Source organism: Mirounga angustirostris, unplaced genomic scaffold, assembly GCF_029215605.1.
Source record: "Mirounga angustirostris isolate CCGP_5_RB_7025 unplaced genomic scaffold, mMirAng1.0.hap1 SCAF_11, whole genome shotgun sequence".
NCBI lineage: Eukaryota > Metazoa > Chordata > Mammalia > Carnivora > Phocidae > Mirounga > Mirounga angustirostris.
Window position 1 is genome coordinate 123,244,133 of NW_026991719.1, and position 27,250 is coordinate 123,271,382.

Consider the following 27,250-nt stretch of genomic DNA (forward strand, 5'->3'; position numbering starts at 1 on the left):
GACTCCACCCCAAAACTGCTAGAACTCATACAGGAATTCAGTCAAGTGGCAGGATATAAAATCAATGCACAGAAATCAGTGGCATTCCTATACACCAACAACAAGACAGAAGAAAGAGAAATTAAGGAGTCGATCCCATTGACAATTGCACCCAAAACCATAAGATACATAGGAATAAATCTAACCAAAGAGACAAAGGATCTGTACTCAGAAGACTATAAAATACTCATGAAAGAAATGGAGGAAGACACAAAGAAATGGAAAAACGTTCCATGCTCATGGATTGGAAGAACAAATATTGTGGAGATGTCAATGCTACCTAGAGCAATCTACACATTCAATGCAATCCCCATCAAAATACCATCCACTTTTTTCAAAGAAATGGAACAAATAATCCTAAAATTTGTATGGAACCAGAAAAGACCCCGCATAGCCAGAGGAATGTTGAAAAAGAAAAACAAAGCCGGCGGCATCACAATTACGGACTTCCAGCTCTATTACAAAGCTGTCATCAAGACAGCATGGTACTGGCACAAAAACGGACACATAGATCAATGGAACAGAATAGAGAGCCCAGAAATGGACCCTCAACTCTATGGTCAACTCATCTTTGACAAAGCAGGAAAGAATGTCCAATGGAACAAAGTCTCTTCAACAAATGGTGTTGGGAAAATTGGATAGCCACATGCAGAAGAATGAAACTGGACCATTTCCTTACACGACACACAAAAATAGACTCCAAATGGTTGAAAGCCCTCAATGTGAGACAGGAGTCCATCAAAATCGTAAAGGAGAACACAGGCAGCAACCTCTTTGACCTCAGCCGAAGCAACTTCTTCCTAGAAACATCGCCAAAGGCAAGGGAAGCAAGGGCAAAAATGAACTATTGGGACTTCATCAAGATAAAAAGCTTTTGCAAGCAAAGGAAACAGTCAACAAAACCAAAAGACAACCGACTGAATGGGAGAAGATATTTACAAATGACATATCAGATAAAGGGCTAGTATCCAAAATCTATAAAGAACTCATCAAACTCAACACCCAAAGAACAAAGACTCCAATCAAGAAATGGGCAGAAGACATGAACAGACATTTTTCCAAAGAAGACATCCAAATGGCCAACAGACACATGAAAAAGTGCTCAATATCGCTCGGCATCAGGGAAATCCAAATCAAAACCTCAATAAGATACCACCTCACACCAGTCAGAATGGCTAAAATTAACAAGTCAGGAAACGACAGATGTTGGCGGGGATGCGGAGAAAGGGGAACCCTCCTCCACTGTTGGTGGGAATGCAAGCTTGTGCAGCCACTCTGGAAAACAGTATGGAGGTTCCTCAAAAAGTTGAAAATAGAGCTACCATATGATCCAGCAATTGCACTACTGGGTATTTACCCCAAAGATACAAAAGTAGGGATCCGAAAGGGTACGTGCACCCCGATGTTTATAGCAGCAATGTCCACAACAGCCAAACTGTGGAAAGAGCCAAGATGTCCATCGACAGATGAATGGATAAAGAAGAGGTGGTATATATATATACAATGGAATATTATGCAGCCATCAAAAGGAATGAGATCTTGCCATTTGCAACGACGTGGATGGAACTGGAGGGTATTATGTTGAGCGAAATAAGTCAAACAGAGAAAGACATGTATCATATGATCTCACTGATATGAGGAATTCTTAATTGTAGGAAACAAACTGAGGGTTGCTGGAGTGGGGGGTGGGGTGGGAGGGATGGGGTGACTGGGTGATAGACACTGGGGAGGGTATGTGCTCTGGTAAGCACTGTGAATTGTGCAAGACTGTTGAATCTCAGATCTGTACCTCTGAAACAAATAATGCAATATATGTTAAGAAAAAAAAAGAAGAAGAAGAAGAAGGTAGCAGGAGGGGAAGAATGAAGCAGGGGAAATCGGAGGGGTAGACGAACCATGAGAGACGATGGACTCTGAAAAACAAACTGAGGGTTCTGGGTGGGGGGTGGGAGGATGGGTTAGCCTGGTGGTGGGTATTGAGGAGGGCACGTTCTGCATGGAGCACTGGGTGTTATGCACAAACAATGAATCATGGAACACTACATCTAAAACTAATGATGTAATGTATGGGGATTAACATAAGAATAATAAAAAAAAAAAAAAAGCCCAAAATCCTTAGTAAAATAGGAGTAAGGATTTATCCTTAACCAAAATCAGGAACAATCAAGGAGGCCCTTGAGCACTACTATTATTTACCATGGTTCTGGGTGCGCTAGCCAGTAGACTCAGATAAGAGATCACAAATGGGGAAAAAATACTGGAAAAGAGGCAAAGCCATCACTATTTGCAGATTATAGGATTATATACCTAGAAATACCAAGATGGTCAAGTGAAAACCTAGAAGAAATTAAAAGAGGGTTTGGGAAGGTGGCTGGTAATGAAAACATACACACAAAAAATCAGCTTTCTCAGATGACAACCACCATCGCTTAGGAAATTTAATGGGAAAAGGAAAGGCCATTTACAATAGGAGTATATGCTATGAAGTACTTGGGAATAAGTAACAGGAAATGTGAATTATAAACATGAAGAAAGTTAAAAAAAAAAAAAAACACAAACAGAACATAGAACTAGAGAGGAAAGCCTTGTGTTTGGATGGGAAAATTCAATACTGTTAAAGAAAAAAGAAAAAAATTGGCTCTTCAAAAGTCAATGCAATTCCAATTGAAATCCCAATGGGCTTTTATTAATTTGAAAAGTTGACCCTAAAGTATATTTAGTATATATGGGTGGAAACCCATGGGGAAACAGGTCATTTCACAAAAAGAGGTCTTTCTTAAATTACTCTATCAGATTCCAAAATTTCTCCAATGTTTAAATCAGAGCAACATCTAAAAACATTTTAAATTGCAGTACATGAATGACCCATCTGCATCACTGTTGTCTATAGACAATGCTCATCTCCAGTGTCAATCCAAAGGCCTTTGGGGCCCACAGTCTGGGTGTCACTAGTCTAGACATTTCACACCACCCATTCTCACTTATCAGCTCTATGTCCCACTCCTTCCATTGGCTGCTTTCTGCTAAACTAATTCAAGAGGTTCCCTGTATGCATATTCCCAAAGAAGTCCACAGTAAGGAGAAGAGTCATCCTCTTCCTTCTCATTCCACCCCCCAGAGAGGTCACCGGCATCAATGGTTTGGGACCTGTACTTCGACAACTTAAAAAATGCATTTATCCTGGTGGCCTTAGTGAAACCTTTCAGTAGACCATTGGGGCAGAGGACAGAAGCCACTTTCCAGTTTGAGAAATCAAGGGAGAGGAGGAGGAAGTGCAGGGAGTAGAAATCTGAAGACAGGAGAAAGGGTATTAGCTGAAAGGGGAGGCAGGGGGCAGAGCTGTTGCAGGGTGAATGCAAACTTGAGCAGGTTCTCAGACGAGGGAGAAGAATCAAGGAAGGAAATGTGAAGCACCCACTGTGAGCTGGGGTAGGGTCAGGGTGAGCTCCAGGCCTCCTTGTCCCCAGTTTAACGCCCTTTGCACTGGACTTTCACTCAAGGACATGAGCCAATAAGCACGTGAAAGGAGGCTCAACTTCATTAGTAATTAGGGAAATGCAAACCAAAACCACAAGGAAATACTACCGCACACTCATTAGGAGGTTTTTTTCTAAAAAAGAAAAGAAAAAAAAAAAGGAAAAGAAAAAAAACACAATGAAATAAAAGTGCTGGCAAGAATGTGGAGGGACTGGAATCCACATATATTGCTGATGGGAATGGAAAATGATAGGAAGCTTTGAAAAACAGCCTGACAGTTCCTTCAACAGTTAAACAGTGTTACAATATGGCCTAGCAATTCCACCCAAGAGAATTGAAAACTTAAGTCCACACAGAAACGTGTACACAAATGTTTATTGCACTATTCATAGCAGACAAGTGGAAACCCAAATGTCTATAACTGAGGAATGGATGAATAAAATGTTATGCCCACACAGTGGAATACTACTTGGCCATAAAAAGGCACAAAGTACAGATGCAATCTAGAACATGGAAGAACCTTGCCAACATTGCACTAAATGAAAGACACCAGTCACAAGAGGACAAACATCGTAGGATTCGGTTTATACGGAATGTCAACAACTGGGAAATCCAGAGAGACAGAAAGGAGACTGGTGGTCGCCAGGGTGGGCGGAGGATGGACAGGGACTGCTAAAGGGTGTGGGGTTACTCTTCAGGGTGAAAGATTGTTCCAAAATTCAGTAGTGGTAACGGTCGCTCAACTCCGCAAATATACTAAAACTACTGAATTGTGCAGCATGTGAAAAATGGAATGGTTTTAAAATGCAGGAGACGGGAAATCAACCTGTCACACCAAGGCTCCCACACCTCAGAGGCGGCGGACATAAAGGTTCCATCTGTGGCCATGCGCCAGGCCCTCTGTGATTTTCTGCCCGTGTTTCCTCTTCTAGAGGAAAGGTCAGGGCCACCCAAAAAACCCACCCTCACTTTCAGACAGCCCTCCCTCCTCTGAGACTGCAGTCACCTAGCTGCTGCCCCTCTCCTTGAGGCTGTACTCTTCTGACTTCTAGCACATTGCCTCCTAGTCATGGAGCAGAGTGGAGCTGCCTGGCAGTGGCTGGATTCTCTTTCTACCCCAAGTCATCCTGGACCAGGCTGGCATCTGTGGCCTGGGTATCCTCCAGATCCTGCCCTCAGCCCTTCACCTCCTTCCTCATCTCAAACATCCCCGACTCGCCTCATTTTGCTACGGGCAACTCCATCCCCACTCTGGACGGAAACTGCCCTGCCTTGGAAGCCCCGCTCTCCGGTGTCACCCCTATCTTCTCAACCCTGGCCTGAGTGTCTGCCCCAGCAGAGCCTGCCAGGCAGCCCTCTGCCATCCCCTTCCTGTTCTCCTCGGGGCCTTCGACGTGGTCCTCCGCCTTTCTCATGTGGCGCCGTCCCAGCTCAGCCGTGGCGGAGACTCAAGGCGGCACCAGCGATCCGTGTCACAACGTGCGGACCTGCGCCCCTACCAATCGCGAACACTGACAGGAGAACATGCCCTCGCGTCCCACTGGACTGGGAGCTCCTGGAGGCAGGGCCAGTACCTGAGTCATCGCTGTTGGCCCAGCACCAACTGGGGTGCCTGGCACCCAAGCAGCGCTTAATTAATACTTGGCGGAGGGAGCGGGCTCCGCCTTGCTGCATTCTGGGCTGGTGCCACGCGGCTGTCGCGGGCCTCACGTCCCCGTGCTGATTGGCACTGGCACGGCGGCCAGCTCCGGGTACGTGACTCGAGCCAGGCCCTCGGGGTGCCTTGGCAATCCGAGTTTCCTTAAGCGGCTTCCTTTGTCCCCCGACATTACACCTGCCAACCTGAACGCTCAAGCTGGCTCCTCACACTCTCAGCACAAGACTGGTCTTTGTCTTCCCTCCACAGAAAAGACCGAGGCCGTTAGGCAGGCCTGCTCCACATGCCCCCTTAGCCATTCCACGTGCACATGGGAGAGTAACAGTAACAATAACCGGCATGAACTGAGCATGAAGATTCAGACCTTCTCTCTCCCACCTCTCCCAGCCACCCCGTAATTAGGTACCATTATTCTTAACCAAATATTATGTTTTTTATTGAAATGTATTGATATTTATTTATTGAAAGATTTATTGAAATGTAATTTATAACAGCAAAGACCTAGAGTCCACTGCAATATCCATCAAAAAATCAGACATTCAAAACAATTTTACTTGAAAACATAAGGTTACATAGATAAATAGGATAAAGATAGATACACACACACACACACACATATATATACCAACTTGCATTTCTAGTAAGGGCAGGATTGATTATTTGGACTAACCTTCCAATTAAAAACAACTAAAATGGTTGATTTTAAGAACAGCCCTTTAAGGGCGCCTGGGTGGCTCAGTTGGTTAAGCGACTGCCTTCGGCTCGGGTCATGATCCTGGAGTCCCGGGATCGAGTCCCACATCGGGCTCCCTGCTCTGCGGGGAGTCTGCTTCTCCCTCTGACCCTCCTCCCTCTCATGCTCTCTCTCATTCTCTCTCTCGCAAATAAATAAATAAAATCTTTAAAAAATAAATAAAACAATTTAAAAAAAAAAAAGAACAGCCCCTTAAAAGCACTGAAGAACTGACAAGATGGTAAAAACAACCATGCACACTCAGCTGTCTGCCCTGAAGGCACTTGCCAATCTGGATAAAGTTGTTTCCACAACCTTCCGAGGCAGGCAAAAGGGTCTGAAGCCGGGGCCCATGGCCACCCAAATCGAGGAAATCTAACAGAAAATTCTCCCAACATTAAACTGGGACCCCAAAGGGCTACACCCTTGAGGTAAGGGTGACTCAAAAACAAACTTGCCCTTCCCCAGTTCAGCCTCCAGAGGACTGCAAGGGGGAAAGGTAAGGATCCTGCTTTAGGTGATCCCAGATTGAGAATGTCCCAAGGCACCTGGCAAAATCAAACACAGATCTCTGGGAGAAGGCACATTTATCCTACTTCAAAGAATCCCCACATATATACTGCAAGGACAATAAGCAGTACACAGCCAAGAATAGCCAAGCACAAGAGGAAATAAAGCATCATAAGTGAGAACCATAGAAAAAGAGAAAAATGAGCCAAGATTTGACCAGGCAATTCATAAAAGAAGAAATCAAATTGGACAATACATGGAAAGATGCTCAATGTCATTAGTAAGCAGAGAGATGTAAATCCAACCACAATAATATAAAATTACAAACCCACCAGTATTAATGTAATACTAAAGTCTGACTATACCAAATGTTGGCGACACCGTGGTACAACAGAAGTTTTTATACACTGCTGACGGGAAGATAAACTGGTATAACCACTTTGGAAGATAGTGTAGCATCACCTGTAAGACTGAAATTACAAATACTGGATAACCCAGAAATGTTACTAAATAGAACCTCAGAACAGCAATTTTCAAACTTTATGGCTTTAAGACTCTATATACTAAAAAATGGAGAATCTCAAAGATCTTGTGTTTAAGTGGGTTATATCCATTGATATTTAGGATATTAGAAATTAAAGCAGAGAAACTTTAAAACACAAGACAACACAAACACACATCCCATTAGCCATTACAGCAATGATAGCACATGTCACATCAACTCTGGAAAATTCCACCATACACTCATGAGAAGAGGAGGATGCAAAAGGCAATTCACCACCCATGTATGTGGCCCTAAACAATTTCAGCTTCGTGTTTTAAAGCCTGATTTCTGCGCAGTCATCTTCTATTTCACATCTTAGTGTTATTATGAAAATAGGTGGACCTTGTAAACCTCGCTCACTTTCCTGTATCTATATTTCACAATAAAGGTAAAAGCTATATACACAGTTCAATACCAATAATAATAATAATGTGCAATATATATTTCTGCAGAATAAATATTACTGAAATACTATATTCCGTTATGGTAACACTGCTTAACCCTGGGTTATGGGGTTTGCATTTTCTCTACACTTTTCTGCACTTTCCAAGTTTACCACAAAGAATACATATTACTCTTGTAACCATGTAAGCGCCTGGTATTGTCAGGCTTTATTATAATTTTTAGCCTATTGGAGGGCATGTAATTTTATCTGATTATAGTTTAATTTGCAGCTCTGATTACTAATGAGGTTAAACATCTTTTCATGTTTGTTGTCCTATTTGATTTCCTCTTCTATGAATGGCCTGGTCAAGTCTTTGGCTCATTTTTCTGTTCATTTTTTCCTCACTGGTTATCAGAAAATCATTGAATGTATTTAAAAAGATAAGGTCACCATCTAAAAGTACAACTAATGAGGATCAATACACACTGGATGGGACCAGCCATCTGTGGAAATCCATGCAGACAATAACTACCTAAGGAGACTGGTGACGTACCTGATGTAACGAGGATGAGCACAAAGCTCGCCAAGGAGCCTAGAGTCAGCTCAAGCGGATGCCAATCCACAGATTGGCTGTGATCGGATTTACTCCAACATGTCTATCTGGAAGCAACATGACAATAATAACAGAAAACTTTAGGGACTCGTGAGGAATACTGAAAACAGAGGGTGGAATTATAAAGAATAGGTTTGTCTCTAGGGCAGTGGGTCTCAACCCGGGACGGTTCTGTCCACTGAGGACACTGGGCAGTGTCTGGAATCATTTTGGGTTGGCAAGATTTGGGGCGGGGGCGGTGCTGGCATCTAATGGGTAGAAGCCAGGGATGCTGCTCAATATCCTACAACACACAGGAAAGCCCACTCCAAATGTCAATAGTGCCATGGTGGAGAAACTCTGCTCAACAGCCTCTACCCAGGACAGAAAGTGCTCAACCCTCTGTGAATCTTCTCCAAGTAGAAATAGTCAGAGGGTAGGGGCGCCTGGGTGGCTCAGATGGTTAAGCATCTGCCTTCGGCTCAGGTCATGATCTCGGGGTCGTGGCATCAGGGCCCGCATCGGGCTCCTGGCTCAGGAGGGAGTCTGCCAGTTACTCAGGTGGGAGGAGAAGGTTGGCGGAGATGAGCAGAAGTTCAGGTATGCACCAGGGCCCTTCTGAGAGGCCTATTAGCAGGGGTAATAGTCAAAATAATTTAACACAGCTGCACAGGGCATGATCCCCATGCTTGCCAGATTATGGGGCGGTCCAGGGACCCTGGGGGAAGGGCCAGGATTCCGTTGGTGGGTGGAGCGAACTGAAGGACCTCAATAACCTAACCACTAGCAGGCCACAGGGCCACTGCGGAGATGTTGAATGTAGGCGCCTGGAGGCAAAGAGCTATCACAGCTGGGAATAGAAACTGAAGAGTCACAAGCACGCAGACGGAATTTAACTTGAAGCCACGAAGCCAGTGAAAGCACCTGGGAAGCAAGTATAGGTAAAGAAGTCCACCAAGGATGACATCGGAGGCATTCCCACAGGCCCTGAGGTCGGAGAGGTGACAAGCCTGGAAGAAAGTGATCAGAGGGTGGCAGATGACCCTCAGGTTTAGCAATAGGAACCCACTGCTGACCCTGGCCAGGGGCACTTTCAGGGGAGAGGTGGGAAGCAAAATGTCGGGAAGAAACGAATGGGAGCCCCAAACTACAAGTCCACAAGCTATATTTTAGGTGATGAATAAAAGATTAAAACATGTTTTTTGTTTCCTTCTTTTTAGGCACTACTTTGGATTCTTATATTTTTTTGAGCTGGTGTGAGGAGCCAAATGAATGAATGATGAAAAGTAAAAAAGGGATCGCTCCTGCCAAAGAACCCAGAACTCTGTAGGTAGGAAGCCAAAGGGCTATAAAGAGCACCTAAATTAGAGCTGCTCCCGCTCACTCGGACTCTGAGCCCACCTCAGGAATTCAGGGGCATTTTCGTTCAGGCCAAGTAAAGGCTTCTGTAAACATGAACCCCCCGAATGCTCATAGAACCCCCTTAGGCAGGTGGCCTCTTGGCCTTCTTGGCCTGTCTAGGGAGCCTAACTTCACTAATACCTTGACAACACACCACCTGTTTGCATTAGCAATGAATTGGCTATTCCCACAATTCTGTGAGGCCAACAAAGCAGAGATCAGCAGCCTCTTGGTGCAGATAAGGCAACTGTCGCCAGCAAATGGTGGGGCCACAGTGGAATGCAAGCTCTGTGTTAATTCCATCATCCCAGGCTAGCTGAAGCAGCAATAAAAATAAAAAGAATGTCAAAACGAGCCCAGTCCGTGCCTGGGCACTATTTTGGTGGTAGTGAATTCCGCACTGCAACAGTATTTCCTGCTGAGGGGACCGTCTCTAATTTGGAAAGTAATTCCCACATGAACCACCTGGCACTGCCAGCCAGATGTTGTCTAGCCTCCCCTTTAAACAGATGTTCACTGGGCAGGGGCACCACTCTCGGTGGAATTCAACCACAGTTTTCAGAGTGTTTTTGTTGGCTTAAAAGCTGCAGACCCCTTTGACATCTTATGAGCTGCCATGGATAGAAAACTAAAAAAAAACGGAGCTCAAAACTGGTTGAAGCTGGCATGGAGGTCCAGGAGCACCCATTCCCGCTCTGGTGCTCTTCCCCCACCTGCCTGGGGAGCCAGGGAACAGCACAATTAGGGGAAACCGGGCTGGAGGGGGCTCACTCCCTCCTCAGCAAAGGGGCAGGCGTGGCCCAGACGGATCAGAAACCCTCGGTCTGTCCCCGGGGCCCCAGACTGCACTTGCTTCCAGCAGCCATCGGGACTGGGGAGGGGGTGGGGAGATGGAAAAGGTCTCTGGGGGGTAGGCACTGCAGGCCCGGGCTCCAATTTCCTTGTGAAATTTTTAAAAAACCAAACACAAGCATAAGGAATGTAGCGGTCTCCCAGGGCCCTCAGGGGGGCTTCTCAGCGTCCACTGGCACACCGAGCACATCACTGCAATCCAGTTTTCTGCATATTTAAACGCCTCAACTCAGAGCATATTGAGAATTGATTTAAGGTAGCAAAATCAAAACAATGTAAGGAAACATCACAAGCTAGTTTTTTCAATGAATGAAGAGGAGGCTAGTATCTACCCCTTAGTTTTCCTATTGGTTGCTCTTGCTGCTACAACAAATTTCGGCGGATTTAACACACTTTTTTTTTTTTAATCTTACAGTTCTGGAGGCCAGAAGTCCAACACAGGTCTCACTGGGCTAAAAACAAGGTGTCAGCAGGGCAACGTTCCTTCTGGAAGCTCTCAGGGAGAGTCCGTCCCCCTTTTCAGCTTCTCGAGGCTGTGTGTACATCCATTGGCTCCTGGCCCTTCCATCTTTGGTTCAGATCTTCTATCACGTCGCTCTCTGACTCGCTCTGACTCCTTTGCCTCCATCTTCCATATTTAAAGGATCCCTGTCTTTCAATTGGCCACGATAACCCGGGAGAATCTTATTTAAATGCAGCTGATTAGCTACCCTAACTCTCCTTTACAAGTAACCTAACAGTCACAGGTGCCAGAGATTAGGGCTTCCCACCCATCTCCGTTTGGAACACCTACTTTCATCCAAGGATTTCCCACAGGTTTTGGCTAGGGGCACGTTTAGGATGACGTAAAGCTTCTACAGGCAAACCAAGATTGACCAATCAGTGAACTTATGAGCAAGACTCAGGGAGAGCCGAGTCCGGGTTGGGAGACAGGAGCCCCTGCAGCCAGGCCTCCCCAAGCACATGGAGAGCAGCAGAGGACTACCTCCCGAGTGCAAAGAGTAGGGGGTGGACACAGAGCAGGCAAGGCGCCAACGCCAGGTGGCAGAAGAATCCAGGAAAGTCAGTGCACTTGGAAGGTCTCTTTCCTGAACTCGCCAGTCCCCAAACCAGCTCCTCCCCACACCCCCCTCTGAGCAGCCAAAAGGCCTCCTCATCCCCACCTCTCCTGGAAGTAGCTTCAGCCCCTTCCTCAGTACCTGCTGAGGCTGGCTCTTGGGTGATTTGCTGGGGGGAGGCACATTAAATAAACAAACAAACATGTTTTAGTTACCTGGTGTCCAAAATGATGGAGGGGATGGGGATGTGACCTGTGACAGCAAGGAACGGACCGAAAACCAATCAAAACATGGGACACTAAAAGGCAAACTGTCCCCAGACCCTGTCAGTCCAGTGCAATGACTGCCTGGTGCACAGCCACGGAGGTGGAGGTAGGGGGTTACACAGCTCTGGGCCAAGCCTGCACGTGCCCCTGTGGCCTGTCTGGCTCATATGCAATATCCCGAGTAGGCCCACAGGTCTTCTGCCGGGATCCCAGCCTAGCATCTCAGCGCCACCAACACATGGGGCCCACTCTGCTCTCCTCTCTCTCCTCTACCCGACCGAGCCCCAGGGATCAAAGACCAACCCCAATCCAGGGATCACAGGCTGCCTCCACTCTCATTTGTTCTGTTTGAACTACAGCGAATTTTTTGTTAAATGGAGATATAATTCATGCACCATACAACTCACCCTTTAAAAGTGTACAACTGAATGGTTCTTGGTGCATTCACAAGGTTGTGCAACCATCACCTCTGTCTAGTTCCAGAACATTTTCATCACCCCAAAAGGAAACTGCACCTACTAAGCAGTCACTCCTCATTCCCCAATTCCCTGCCCCCCACCCCCAGCCTCTGGCAACCACTCATCTACTTTTTGTCTCTATGGATTTGCCAACTCTGAACATTTCATATAAATGGGACAATATGTGGGCTTTTGTGTCTGGCTTCTTTCACTTAGCATATTATTTTCAAGGTCTGCACTGCGTCTCTTTAAGGGAGCAGGTACTCAGCAGCCGGTGGCTTGCCTACATATTCGTCACACTTATTCTCAGCCACTTTCCACATTTCTATGACCTGCCCCATCCCTGGGGGTATCTACATTCATGACCCCTGCTTTGGTTATTCAGACAAACCTGAGTTCAAGTCCTAAACCTCACTGGGCTACTCATTTTTCATCTGAGAAATAGGTTACCACCAAGTTACTTTTTTTTTTTTTTTGAGATTTTATTTATTTGAGAGTGCGCACGAGCGCACAAGCTGGGGAAAGGACAGAGGGAGAGAGGATCCCAAGCTGATTCCACAGTAAGCGTGGGACCGATGCAGGGCCCTGTCTCACAACCCTGAGATGACAACCCAAGCCGAAATCAAGAGTTGGATGCTCAACCAACTAAGCCACCCAGGTGCCCCACCACCGAGTTACTTTTCAAGGCCCTATGCAAATGGCCATAAAGGACATAAGAAAAGGAGATGGGTCATGGTGCCAACCCTTCAGGGTGGTTATGAGCCCGGTGCACGGAAGGCATTCAGGAAATGGAAACTTCATTATCATTACTGCCCACCTGCACCGCTGAGACTCTTCTCTCCACCGCACAAAAAATCAGCTTCCTATTTCTGTAGGTGCATACAGGCAACATGTTTGTCCTCAGAGGGTTTTTTCAGAGCTAGTAAAATACACACTGGACTAAAAAACCATCCAAAATTAGAACGGGGATGACTTGGTAGCCACGCTTTTAAACTCCTGGAAGCCTGAAGTCTGTCTCAACTTGCCAGAGCCGGAGGGGATTTCACGACTCATGCTTCGAGGTTCTATGTGATTTCTGAGGGCTGCCCGTCTTTCTCGGTCATAGGTCACTACTGAGGACCAGGACTAAAATGGCTCTGGCGCAGGCCCACCCAATCCACCACTGTGGGGTTCCAAGAGAGGCAGCAGATGCCTAACTAAGCACTGCTTTGTGTTTGTTCATTTTGACACAGCAGCTCTCAAACTGTAGCTGTCTGGATACCCAGAAGAGACCAGCAATTCAAAGCCCATACCTGTCATCTTATTTTGCACAAAAGAGCCACAAAGCAGTTTCCCCACCTTGAAGCAAAAGCTTCCTCCGGTTCTCTTAATTACAATTAAAAAGATCACTAGGTAGTAGTCTTATCGGGGTGGGATCCTGGCTCAATCTCTTCCAAGCTCTGTGCCCAGGGACCCCTTGTTAATACCTAACCAGCAAAACTGTTGAGGCAACTAAAACCAAGATATGTGAAATGCCTGGAACACAGCAAGCACTCAGGAGATGGCAGCTGGTGGCAGGGCCGCAGATCTGAGAGGGACACACTCCTGGTCCCCCGCCAAGATGCCTTTGTTGTTAGGCATAATAGGGCGGAGCAAACCAAGCAAGGTTCAGAGAACTTTCCCCAAGGTAGGAGCGCAGCCTCCAGGTGCTTAGAAGCAAGGACTGTGCAATCAGACAAGCCTGGGGTCAAATCTTAACTCTGCCACCTGAGGCAAGTTACCTCCTACTTCCCTGTGCCTCCGATTCATCTGTAAAATGGTTGCACTGGTTCAGTTTCCTCCACCACCTCCTAAATCACCTAGTATAACACGTGATGGTGAAAATCTGAGACCTATCTCTATTCCTCCCCTTCTCAATGTGCAAATCATGTTGAAGACTTCCAGAAGACACCTTGAAGGGAGTATCATTTTTCTAACTTTTCTGCGCTTCCACTTTCAAAATTTCCATATCATTAGATGCAAGCCAATCAAGTAATTAGACTTTTTCCCCACAAATGCATCATAACAAAATTAAAATGTTAACCCCAAAGAAGCAAAATGAAACAGAAAACTCAACAACCCTGTACTTGCTTTATTTTTCTTCATGGCACTGTCAATATATTATGTAGATTGTGATGTTTGTGCTTGTCTTCTCCCCCCACCAGGACGTTAGCTCCATGAAGACAGAGTCTTAGTCTTGTTCACTGCTGCATCATCAGTGTCTGGAACAGAGCCTGACACCTTTGTAGAATGCTGAATGGCTCTTCTTGTACCAAGTCCAGGATGGCTGCCCACATGAGAAACATTTCTGCATCTTTTGCAAAACTGCCTTAGACTGCCTACTGTTTTCCAGTGTTCCCTATATGTAACATAAATCTCACTAGAACTCAGTACAAGGACAAAGTTTTGTTTCTGCTGAGCTCATGTTTGTCACTAGCTGAATTTGCCTTCCTTGTCAGGGAGCTCAGAGCTCAACCCTGTGCTCAATTGCAGTGTTTTCCTCAAACCTTTTTCTGATGTGGAAATGGGATATAAATAAGTGTAAGAAGATTCTGTCTGTACACGTTGGAGGGCCTATTTTTAACCACGCACTGCATTTATTCTAAGATGCTTCTCAAACTTAAATGTGCCTGCGAATTACCAGGAGATCCAGTTAAAATGCAGAATCTGACTCAGTAGGTCAGGGGCGGGGCCTGAGATGCTGCATTCCTAACAAGTCCCAGGTGATGCCTATGAAGGCCCTGGACCACACTTGGAGTACTGAGGGTCTTTTAGGAAACTTGCTCCCTTGATTCGACAGCATTTCTCTCTCCACCTCCTTGGCAAAAATCGCCAACGGCTAGAAAACTGGGGCGGGCACCAGAAGCACCTGGGGAGCTGGTTAGACCTACAACATATCGCTGCCCCCCCCATCCCGTCCCCGCAGAGATCCTGACAAAAGGGGGTAGGAATACGCCCAGGAAGCTCCCCAGGTGCTTCTGCTGCAGGTGGCCTCAAAACACATTTTGAGAAGCCCCGCTCAAGGGAATGAGTGCGCTCTCTTCAAGGTTTTCCCAAAAGCAATCTCCTGGAGACAGCTGTTGTCACCGGTGGTGACACCTTGTTCAAGATTTTAAGGGGGATTTTCTCCCGCTGTTTCTAGCCGGGTCTCTCCTCTCCGACCACACGGATCGCGGCAAGGTCAGTCCCCGCGGGCCCGGGGCTCGCACCCCCACTGCCCCGCACAGCCCCGCCCACCCGCCAGCAGCCTCCGCCGCAGGCCAGCGAGGCGGGGGCCGGGCCGCTCATGCGCAGCACGGGGCCGCGGGGCGCCAAGCCCCCGCCCCGTGAGCCCACAGGGCGGGGTCCCCGCGCGCCCCCCGCCCGCCTTACCTCTCTGGACCAGAGCGGCCAAGGAGAAAGCGAGGCAGATGAGGAAGGCCGAGCGCCAGACCACCATGGCTGGGAGCTGGCGGAGGGGCCCCGGAGGAGCGCAGTGAGCGCGAGAGTGCCCGAGGGGGAGGTCGGGGAGGCGCTGGGACGGAGGAGGAGGAGGAGGAGCCCCGCCGCCACTGCAGGGCCCCGCCCAGAGCCGGCGCGCGCCGCACAGCCCCGGGAGGGCGGAGGAGGGGCACGCACGAGCACTGGTGCTGGGGGCGCGCCCGGCTGGGGCCAGGTGAGGTGGGGCGGGGCTGCGACTGTGGCGCGAGGGGCGGAGCGAGCCTGCAGTCTCGGGGGCCCGGCCGCGGCGCGAGGGGCGGGGCCGCAGCCTGGGGGCAGGTCCTTAGCCTGGGGGCGGGCTGGTGCGCGAGGGGCGGGGCCCGTGGGCAGCCGGAGGGTGGGGCGGCCTGGGTTGGGGCGAGAGCCGGCTCCCTCTCCCTAGTCCTCGAGAGGGGAGCCTGCGGTCCCGGAGCAATGTGTCAACAGTGGCCGAGGAGCCGGAGGCGCGGGCGGTCAGAGCGTCCGGTGATTTCCACTCGGCGCGCCAGACTCCTCCCGGCCCGGAGCGGGACCCGAGGCGGCGCACACGCCAGGTGCGCTCTGCCAGCCGGGTGACCTTGGACAGGGCTCTTCCCCTTCTGGACTTGGCGTCCTCCCGGTAAAAGGCTGTTCCCTGGGAGCCCCTCCAGCTGCGGCTCCAGGACGCAGCACCCGTGCTCTTGCCCCAGTCGCTGTGACTGAGCTTTGCTTTCACTCCGCTGGCTGCCCGCCCACTCGCCGATCCCTGCAGGAAACTGTAGTGGAACCCCGTCCGGAGATGAAAGAAAAGGGCCGTTTTCGTGGCTGCCCGCTGTTGGTAAACAGCGGCACGTCTCGAGGAAATGAGCCCAAGGCCGGGGGCGCCGGGGCAGGCGAGAGGGAGGGGGGCGGCCTGGAGCCGCAGCGCCTCGGGCCGGGGTGGGGGAGGGGAGGACGCGGGGGGAGACAGGGTCAGCTCTCCGGAGGCTTTGATGAATGCGCTGAAAGCGCAAGTTCACATCTGCAGAGTCGATGTGAAAACGTGCCCAATGATCGACAGACGCGCTGCAGTCCTTTCCCATGAACCCCCGCAAACGGAGTCCATCTGCAGGGTTGGGCGAAATCAGATTCCAGCACTGCCCTGAACAGCAAAATGCCCGCCGCAGGCTTTGACGTGAACACCCTCAAGACGGGCTCCAGCTGCAGCCGGCTTTCCAGGACAAAGGGAGAGCTCCACTGCTCTCCAGAGTGGCAGAGCGGCGGCGTCGAGCCGGCCCCTGCCATTATTCGGCAAGGGCTGCCCTGGGCCACGTCCTCCTTAGAGGGTGGCTACTACCACCTCCCCGCAGTGTGCCCTCGGCAGGCTTCCTGGTTGCTCCCCTGCGCCACCAGCACCTCCAGAGCCCCCCCCCCCCCCACCCCGGTGGCTCCCGCCCCGTGAGTGAGCCCAAGTACGGGGCGGGGGTCTCCCTGAGTAACAGCGGACATGTTTCCCGTTTGACTTCCCTCCGTTGCTCTGAATCCTGGGGCTGGAAAAACAAAACGTCTAAGGAGTGAGTGAGTGGCCTGATTTTCAGGCAGTACTTATCCTATGACACTAACGAGCTGGAGAATTAACGGAAATAGCTAGCAGTTACTGAACACACACTATATACACGGCATGGTCCACGCATTTTACCCTTGTTTTGTATTTCTCACAACTTCATGTGTCACCTCAATAAGTAAAGAGGGAAAAGGAGCAAAATGAAGGTTCCTTGAGTTTGGGGAGTTAACCAGCTACAGTCCCACACTGTCAAAGAGGCAGGAGGACCGCTAGGAACCCCAGTGAGTGAATGGCTAAGAGCATGTGCTTTGGAGCCTGGCAGGGTTGAGATCCTGGCTGGACCCAATAAGGTTGTGCTGAGGTGGTGAAAAATGGGTGACCTGAGACACAGTGAGCAGAGAGGCCTTCTTGTTAGTCTTGTAACAGCTAAAGAAATATGGCTACTGCGAGCTTGAGCAGTTACTATGTATTCCAGGCTACAAGTATGGCCCCCACTTTCCCACCAACTCAGGGGTGTTCTGGGCCATTCCCTTGTGCCTTGGCCTCAGTGGTCCCATCTGTACCAGGAGGGCACTAGACATGGGCTGGGAGATCCCTGCAGGCTCTGAGGGGCAAACCCCAGCACCTATCTACTCCTCCACACTGGGGAGGCGTGAGGAGGTGAGGAAAAGACAGTCACCAGGCAGTGGACAGTCACACCCAATTGGAGCTTTACCTGGTAAACGTGCAGTGGAGATGCCCAAACCCCACCAGCTAAACACCGGCCATGATGTAACGTGCAGCAAAACTGTTCTCCAGCTCAGGGGTAGTTGTGGGCCAAATCCAGCCCACCTGTCTGTTTGTAGCCTGCAAACTAAGGGTGGTTTTGGCGGTTTTTATTGGTTGAAAAGATCAAAAGAAGGTTATTTTGCGACAGGGGAAAATTATACAAAATGCAAATGTCAGGGCCCATGAAGTTTGTGGAAACAGCCCCACCCATCCGTTTCTGTACGGTCTATGGCTGGTTTTGTGCTACCACACCAGAGGTGAGTAGTTGCAACAGAGACCACGGACCCTGCAAAGCCTAAAATCTCTACCACGCACCCCTTTACAGAAAAAGTTTGCCAGCCTCCATTCTAGTAGATTGAGCTATGGCAAGGATGAATATTAACAGGTGATGGTGTAGGACCGAAAGAATGTGCTCCTCCCAAACAGGGGATGAGTCCAGGGGATGACATAGGAATAAGACCAACAGAAAAGGATGATGCTTACCAGGTGCCAAAAAACACCCATTCAAAAGAAAAAAAAAAAGGCACTAATCAAAATAATGCAAGTGTCTGAGGTCAGTTATCCTACCAGATAACTCTCCCTATTAAAATGGTTCATCTGGGATCTGGTTTGTCTCTCAGTCTCTCTTATATGTTAGGTTAGTAGTGTGAGTCTGAGAGGGCTGATGACATTGAGGCCCTGATCCTGCTACTCCACTGCATTGCAATTGAACGTGGAGTTGATTTACATACAGGAAATTCGACACTTAGAAACCATAATTCTCTGCACCACCACCCCGTACCATCTGTGCATACATACTTACGCTCCCTCCTACCACTGCACATGGGTGCTGGGACGAGCTCCTGGCCAAGCCTGCCTTGTCTCCACACCGGCCCCTTGACTCCACCCTCCTGCTACTCTTTACCCCTTCCTGAACTTCTTATAGCCTTAAAATTGTCACCAGTTGGAAAGCCATGTGACCTGACAAGCTCCCCTCCTGAAATGCCCACCTTTCCTCAGCTCTCACCCAGGCAGAAAAGTGGGGTGTGGACAAATGGCCACCAGGCTGGTCTAGGGGCACAGGAGAGGCACAGATGGGGCTGGGACGGCTGACACTAACCTGAGGTAGGCTTCTGAGGGCTAGCCTGTCACTCTGCCACTTCCCAACCTTCTGGCCCATCTTCATTGCGCACCAAATCCTTCGGAAGATGTGTTCTCACTTCCGAAACTGCTGTCCTGTCACTCTCACTACTGCAGAGTTCCCGTTCCTGCTCCCAAGTGCCACAAACCCCTCCTTGCAAAGTCCTCCAAGGTGGCCTCCCCTACTGGTGGCCAAAATCAGCCCCACCTGGTGGTGCCTGGTCACCAGGGCCGTTGGAATGGCCTTGCCACCACCCCCACTGCTGTTGAGGGTACCCATCTGGAACGCACCACTGTCCATGGCAGGAGAGCCATTTCGTGGTAAACCCCGCCCCCCACCACGATCTTGGGGCACCAGAGTGAGGAGGGAGCTCACAGGCCGGGCAGACTCAGGGACAAAGTCCTTGCCCCAACTCAAGCTCACCCTTTGGCCCCTGGGACCCAAGGCAGCTCAGCTATGTCCAGGGCTACAGAAGCCCTTCTGCCGCTTCCTCTCTCCTCCCACTGCCTTGGGCTCTAATCCCTCAAACCAGACTAGTTTGTGGGGCCTGGCTCCAGAGCAGGTGGGAAAGGGACGCCACACTCTCCCCTCCCACTCCCCACGGTGCCGGCCAGCTTCGAGACAAAGACTCCGTGCATATCAATGGGAAAGCAAACAGCTAGCTGCAGGGGCGGCGGGCGGGGGGGGGGGGGGGGGGGGGAGGGGGGGGCCGGGGAGAGCACTGTGGGGCGGCAACAGTTCCCCAGATGCCTGACTTCAGACGCAAGTCTTTACCAGGCCCAGGCGAAATAAGAAAAATGAGGTTGTGGCAAGTTTTCCCCCATAAAGTTAGAGTACTGACCTTTATTCTGAAATCATGGATTTTTGCGTGGTATACAAGAGTCCTTTATTTCATGAAGAGATGGTAGTGTTTTATTTAATGTGCTTACTTTGCAAAATAAAAGGTTGCCAACCCTATCTGTCCCCAAATTAAAAGAAGAGGGAAGGAAGGAAAGAAGGGAAGGAAGGGAAAGAAAGAAAGAAAGAGAAAAGAAAGAAGAAAAGAAAAAAAGGAAAAGAAAAGAAAAATCTACTTGCTAGTGAAATTTATAAGTCTGGGAACCACCAGCTATACGAGTTGTAGGCAAATTATCCCTCAATCTCCTCCACCCCTCCACAGCATTCCTATTCTCTCCTCTGTTGGATTTTATAGTAAGGCAAGGTCAGGCAGAGCCTTGAGTGCCACGCTAAGGACAAAGATTTGATCCTGAGAACAAAGGGAAGCCACTGAAGGGTTTTAAGCATGGCAGAGAGACGAGGAAAGTGGTCCACAGGAATGGCTGCTGGCATTATCTAGGGGGAGAGGCTGGGAGCCTTGGGCCTGAGGGGAAGAGTTTGAATTCAGGGGAGGTATGATGGAGATAGCAGTGGCTGTAGAAAGGAGGGGATGTAGGCCAGGCCTTGTTCTCAGGGCAGGGGAGAAAAGCAAGTCCAAGGTGCCCTGTGGGGAGGAGACAGATGACAAGCAATTATGCCTTCATGTGACACACGCAGTTACAGGTCAAGGGGAGCACCGAAAGACTGGGGCTCCTCCCAGCTGGATGGTGAGGGTCCAGCTGACTTACAGGAAGATAGTCCACGGTGAGGATAGATGGGGGTGTGAGGGTGGAAGGGGGCAGGGGTGTCTGAGAGAAACACCTAGAAATGAGCCAGTGCACAACATAGGGAATTTGAGTTGGCTAGAATCAGATCATGCAGGGCTCACAGAGCAGGTGAGATTTGGACTGTGTCCAAATGCATCTGGGAACCCCGAGGAGTTTTAACAGGCCTGGGGTGAGGCTGCAGGGTGACAAGATCAGATTGGCATTTCGTGGATCCATTTCTTCAAGGAGACTCAGGACTGCGTTGTACAGAACCCAGCATCTGCCTTATAGTGAAAAGCTGGGGTGAGTGGAGGTGAGCCTGGGACTGATGGGGCACGGAGGTAGAGAGAAGAGTTGCTCACCCCCAGAAGGGACCCTTTGACCAGAGCATTTTGTAATCCGATGCAACAAATTCCATGAGATATGAATAATCTCATCTTTTTTGATTCTTGTTACAATTCCCGTTGGGGTTTGAGGTGTTTTCTCATCACACCAAGTACCAGACGACCGTGAGGATAGTGGCAATGAGAACAATATAGAAGGAAAAGAAGACAGGTGCAAAATGCTAGTGGGTCACTACTTAGTTTCAAGTCTCATTATCATGAGGAGTCCTCTTCTCTGGAAATCTAAATGCAGAACACCCATCCGTCTTCTGGAAGCCTGCATGCCAAGTCAAGCAGGGCAAAACCTTATACCTGCATGTTTTCCTAATGTGAGAGACTGTTCTGCAAATCTCTTTCTAGTGCTCAGTTAATATGAAATTTGCATAAGCACTTGGCAAAAAATAACTTATGTCTCTGTAATATTTCCGAGGCAGCATTTTCTACTCTGAATCCTGACCTCTGCAGGAATAGGACTTAACATTTGCCCCTCAAATGCAAAGGAGGAGGACCTTATTTAACTTACCCAGTGTATGTGTATTTGGGTATTACGGGAGCCCAACCCCAGCCCATCCAACATGACCATTCGATTCCATTAACTCCTATGCAAACGTCAAACTATGTTTGCAGACTTTTATCACCTGCTATGGGTAAACTGAGGCAGAGAAAAATTGGAGCAGCATGGATCTGCCTCTAACTGGTTATATGAATTTCAACAAAAATTGATTAATATGTATCGATTGAGTACCTGCCAATTCTACTTCTTCAAGACTTCTCAAAGCACCCCCTTCTCTCCATCTCCACTAAGGACACCCAATACAAGTGACCACCTGAGGACCTCTGAGAGAAAGCAGAGCATCTTAAATCGGGCCCTTACTTCTTCCCCACTCTCCTGTGCACTCTTCACACTAGGGGAAGAAGAATCTTCTGAAAGTAGTAAGTTGGATCTCACGGCCCTCCACTGCTCAAGCCCCCAGTCACCTCTTCCCATTATTCCTGGGATCCGGTCTAAACTCCCAGCTTGGCTTTCAAGCCCCTGCAGGACTTGGCCCCAGATGACCTCTCCGGACTGTCACCGTCCCACCACTCCTGGGTTCAAGCCTCACTGGAGCACTCCCAGCTCCCCACACTTCAGTGCTCCTCCCTGCCCCTGTGTGTCTGCTCACACTGTCCCTTCTCTCTCTCTCTCTCTTTTTATGGTATAAAATATGTATTTATTTCACCAAATCCATCAGTGGTTTTCAAGTTTTGTTATTGATGGATGGAACTATTTTACTTTAATTCCAGCAAGTTAGCATAGTGTTGTATGAGTTTCAGGTGTACAATATAGTGATCCAACAGTTCTATGCATTACTCAGTGCTCACCAGGATAAGTGGACTCTTCATCATCCCCTTCCCCCATCCTCCCACCCCCTTCCCCTCTGGCAACCATCAGTTAGTTCTCAAGAGTTAACAGTCTGTTTTCTGGTTTGTTTCTCTCTCTCTCTCTCTTTTATTGCTCATTTGTTTCTTAAATTCCACATAAGTGGAAGCTTATGGTCTTTGTCTTTCTCTAACTGACTTCTTTCACTTAGCATTATACTCTCTAGATCCATCCATGTTGTTGCAAATGGCAAGGTTTCATTCTTTCTTATGACTAATATTCCATAATATATATCACATCTTTTTTTAAAAAGATTTTATTTATTTATTTTTCAGAGAGAGAGCACAAGCAAGGGAAGTAGCAGGCAGAGAGAGAACCAGGCTTCCCTCTGAGCAGGGAGCCAGAAATGGGGCTGGATCCCAGGACCCTGGGATCATGACCTGAGCCAAAGGCAGACGCTTAATGACTGAGCCACCCAGGCATGCCTATATCACATATTCTTTATCCATTCATCTATTGATGGACACTTGGGTTCCATAATTTGATTATAGATAATGTTGCAGTAAACATAGGGGTGCATATATCTTTTTGAATTAGTGTTTTCGTATTCTTTGGATATATACCCAGCAGCGGAATTACTGGATCATATGGTCATTCTATTTTTAACTTTTTGAGGAATGTCTGTTCTGTTTTCCAGAGTGGCTGCACCAGTTTGCATTCCTACCAGCAGGGCAAGAGGGTTCTTTTTTCTCCACATGCTCACCAACATTTGTTGTTTCTTGTATTGTTGATTTTAGCCATTCTGACAGGTGTGACGTGATATCTCACTGTAGTTTTGATTTGCATTTCCCTCATGATGAATGATGTTGAGCATCTTTTCACGTCTCAGTCCCTTCTGTCTTTATCCTTTCTCCCTAGGCCAGCTTATCCACACTCACATGCAGATCACGCCCACCTTTACCTTTCCAGCCCTGCTTCTCCTGGGAACCCAGACGTGTACCTTCAAATGCCTGTTCTGCATTGTCTAATGCTTTTTCAGAGGCTTTGCAATGTCCAAATAAGAACTGTTCGTCCTTGTCCCCAAAACCACGCTGCCACTCCCCCATGTGGTCCCCATCTCGGTGAATGGCACCACCAATCTCCCAGTTGCTAGAGCCCAAAACCTGGGAAGCAGCCTTGACCCCTTTCCTAGCCTCACCCACTCCATGATGAAGTCCTGCAAACTCTGCCGTCTAAATAGGCTTGGATGTGTGTACCCAAGTCTGCCCTGAATCACTGCACGGCTGCCTCCGGCCCGTTCTCCACCTAGCAGCCAGGGGGAGCCTCTTAAAAAATAAATCAGATCATGTCCTCTAGCTCAAAACCCATCCATCTCATGGTAAAGGCCGTCCATCTCACTCAGAGCAAATCCAGATTCCTGTCCATGGCCTACAAAGCACTGCATGATCTGGCCTGAGCCCCCCTTACTGCTTCGTGCCTCTAGGTGTCCCCCTGTGTTTCCATTGTCTGCAGGGACCTTCCTTCCCTTCTCTACCCAGCTGGCTCCAGTTTATCCCTTAGGCCTCACTAGAATGTATGGCCCCTCCCAGACCAGGGAGGGTGAGGGGCCCATCCTTTCTACTCCCACAGCCTCTATGCTGGACTCTACCTTAGCATTGGGCCTGCTGCTTTGAAATCTGCTGTCTCCCACTGGTCCCCTGGTTCTCAACCCTGGTGACATGAAAGAATCGTCGGGGAAGGTTTTTTTTTTCCTTTTTAAATTGAAGCAAAATCCACAGAACATAAAATTCACCCTTTCGAAGTATACAATGTTGTGGCATTTAGCACATTTGCGGTGTTGCACTATTACTATTTACTTCCAGAATATTTCAGTCATCCCAAAAGGGAACTCCATCCCCATGCACAGTCACTCCCTATATACCCCCTCCCAGCCCCTGGCAACCACTAATCTCCTTTCTATCTCTGTGGATTTGCCTCTTTGAGACATTTCATACAAATAAAATCCTACAATATGTGGCCTTTTGTGTCTGGCTTCTTTCACTTAGCACCATGTTTTCAAGACTCATCCATGGTTGTGGCATGGATTAGAACCTCATTCCTTTTTTGGCTGAATAATATTCCATCGTATGGAGGGCGCCTGGGTGGCTCAGTTGGTTAAGCGACTGCCTTCGGCTCAGGTCATGATCCTGCAGTGCCGGGATCGAGTCCCGCATCGGGCTCCCTGCTCGGCGGGGAGTCTGCTTCTCCCTCTGACTCTCCCCCCTCTCATGTGCTCTCTCTCAAATAAATAAATAAAATCTTAAAAAAAAAAATATTCCATCGTATGGATAAACCACAACTTGTGTATCCATTCATCAATAGTTGGACGTTTGGGTTGTTTCCAGTTTGGGGCTATTGTGACTAACGCTTCTATGAACGTGCACGTAAAGGTTTTTGTGTGGACATACGTTTTCCTTTCTCTTCGTTTGGTACCTGAATTGCTGGATGTCAGGGGAGCTTCTGAAATTGCGCCCTTCCAGGCCTCCCTCCCCACCAAGATTTCGATGTACTTGGCCTGAGGTTTTTCTAAAGGTTCCCCTGACAAGCCTAATGCACAGCTAAGGCTCTGAACCACGGACGGAGACCATGGCTGGGCCAAGTCCCGCCCACCATCTGTCTTCATATAGCCTGCCAGCTAAGAATGGCTGAGAAAAACTAAAAAGAGTATTTTGTGACACGTGAAATGATGTGACCTTCAAATTTCAATGTCCATAAATACAATTTTATTGGCACACAGCCACTCCCATCATTTGCCTATTGTCTATAACTGCCTTTGTACTACTGGGGCGGAGTTGAATGAGTAGTTGTGACAGAGACTGTGTGACCCACAAAACTAAAAATATTTACCGTCTGGCCATTCACAGAACCAGTCTGCTTGATCTGTCAGCATCAGCAGGCATGGTGGACCACTCTCTACTGCCTGAAGTACTTTCTTCATTCGATTGCTGGAAACCCCCTCGCCCCTGGAACCACCTCTCTGGAGCTGGGGGAAGCCCCGTTGGGGTGGGTCTGCGGTGCCCAGTGTTCAAAAGCTGGGGCACTTCTACCCCCTCATGTGGATGCCAGTGGCGTACTGTGGGGGACGTATTAGGAGATCACTTTGGGGCTTGGGGCAGGTCACTGTCCTTCTCTGGGACTTCTCTTTCTCTTCTGTGAAGTGAGTGGGTTGCACGGGCACCTGCATCACCTTGTCAAGGCCTCCCGGCAACCCAAGGAGAAGGGGGCCATTTCCATGAGTAGCAGCATTTTACAGACAACACAGCAAATCTTCAGGGAGGAAAAGTGGCATTAGCCGGGTTACCCAGGCAGTCAGTGGCCTGCCTGGCATTCATACTCAAGTGTGGCCAACCCCATTCCCTCTGGTGAGATGGACGTGCTGGGTGCCTGCCGTTTGAGCCCACGGCATCTCAGAGAACTTGGCCGTCTGGGCAGGGCACACTGGCAGATGGTGGCTGGCTCTGTGTTATGTTGTGGATGCGGGCAGCTGTGAGTGCAGCCCAAAACAGGAAGGAGAATTTCTTGAGAGGCCTTAGGCAGTGTGCCCGACGCTGTGATATGCACTTGAGTAGGATCATATTGAATAATTTCAGTCCTCTGTGATGGAGGGTATTAGTTCCCTGTGGTTGCTATAACAAATTACCACAAACTTCGATACCTTGAAAACAATACACATTTATTCTCTCATAGTTCTGGAGGCAAGAAGTTCAAAATCAAGGGGTCACCAGGACTGTGCTCCCTCTGAAGCCTCTAGCGGAGGCTCCTTCCTCACCTTTTCCAGCTTCCGGTTGTCATCAGGCAATCCTCAGTGTTCCTTCAATTAGAGGAGCATCACTCCAATCTCTGACTCTGTCTTCACATGGCCTTCTTACAAAGACACCCGTCACTGGGTTTAGAGCCCGTGCTAAATCCAGTGTGATCTCATCTGGAGATCCTTAACTTAATTACATTTGCCAAGACCAGATTTCCAAATGAGATCTCATTCTGAGGTTCCTGGCGGACATGAATTTTGGGAGGACGCTATTCAGCCTGCTACAGGAGGCAATATTATTCTTGGTCGACAGATGAGAAAGCTGAAGCCCATTCTCATGCCATGACACCAGTTACCCTCATAGCTAGTTCCTTTGTCACTTAGGATCAAATGCCTAGTTCTGGATCATTTTATCACCTCCCATCTCATAGGAAAAAAAGACCTACAAAAACCCCACATGACCCTTCTCTTACACCATATACAAACACTACCTCAAAATGGATCAAAGACCTACATTTAAGAGCTAAAACTATAAAACCCTTAGAAGAAAACATTGGGTAAAATCTTCATGGCATTGGATTTAGCCATGTTGGTGGCTCTGACATCAAAAGCAGAGGCAACGAAAGAAAAAATAGAGAAATTGAACTTCATCCCAAAAACTTTTGTGCATCAAAGGGCACTGTCCACGGTGAAAAAGCAACAACCTACTGAATGGGAGAAAATATTTGCAAATCGTGTATCTGACAAGAGATTACTATAAACCGCTACAACTCAACAACAACAACAAAACAAACAACCCAATTTAAAAATGGGCAAAGGGCTGGAAGAGACGTTTCTCCAAAGAAGATGTGCAAAGCCCATAAGTACATGAAAGGCTGTTCAACACTTCTAGTCACTATCAAAACCACAATGAGCTACAACTTCCCACCTACCAAGATGACGGTAATAAAAAAAATAAATCAACTCAAAATGATAAGTGTTGGCAAGGATATGGGGAAATTGAAACCCTCGTGCACTGCTGATGGGAATGTGAAATGGTGCAGCCACTGTGGAAAATACTATGGTGGTATGTTCCTCAAGAAATTCAACACAGATTCCACTCTGGGGTATATGCCCTGAGGAAGTGAAGGCAGAGATTTGAACCCATATTCGTGCACCCACGGTCGCAGCAGCATTATTCACAACGGCCAAAACGTGGAGACAACCCAGGTGTCCGTTGATCGATGAATGGATAAGCAC

The 27,250-nt window shown here is 48.4% G+C and overlaps 1 protein-coding gene across 3 annotated transcripts in view; it reads right to left on the reverse strand.

The window, feature by feature from the left end:
• CD99L2 (CD99 molecule like 2) overlaps positions 1-15,657 on the reverse strand; it is a 92,323-nt gene extending 76,666 nt beyond the window's left edge. For 2 of the 3 annotated variants that reach the window (XM_045883691.3, XM_045883693.3), the window contains exon 1: positions 15,363-15,657. In XM_045883691.3, coding sequence (XP_045739647.2) covers positions 15,363-15,429 — 67 coding nt within the window. In that variant the 5' untranslated portion in view covers positions 15,430-15,657. The remainder of the gene's footprint in view (positions 1-15,362) is intronic. The other variant, XM_045883692.3, reaches the window with a different exon arrangement.
• Positions 15,658-27,250: the final 11,593 nt, after the last annotated feature.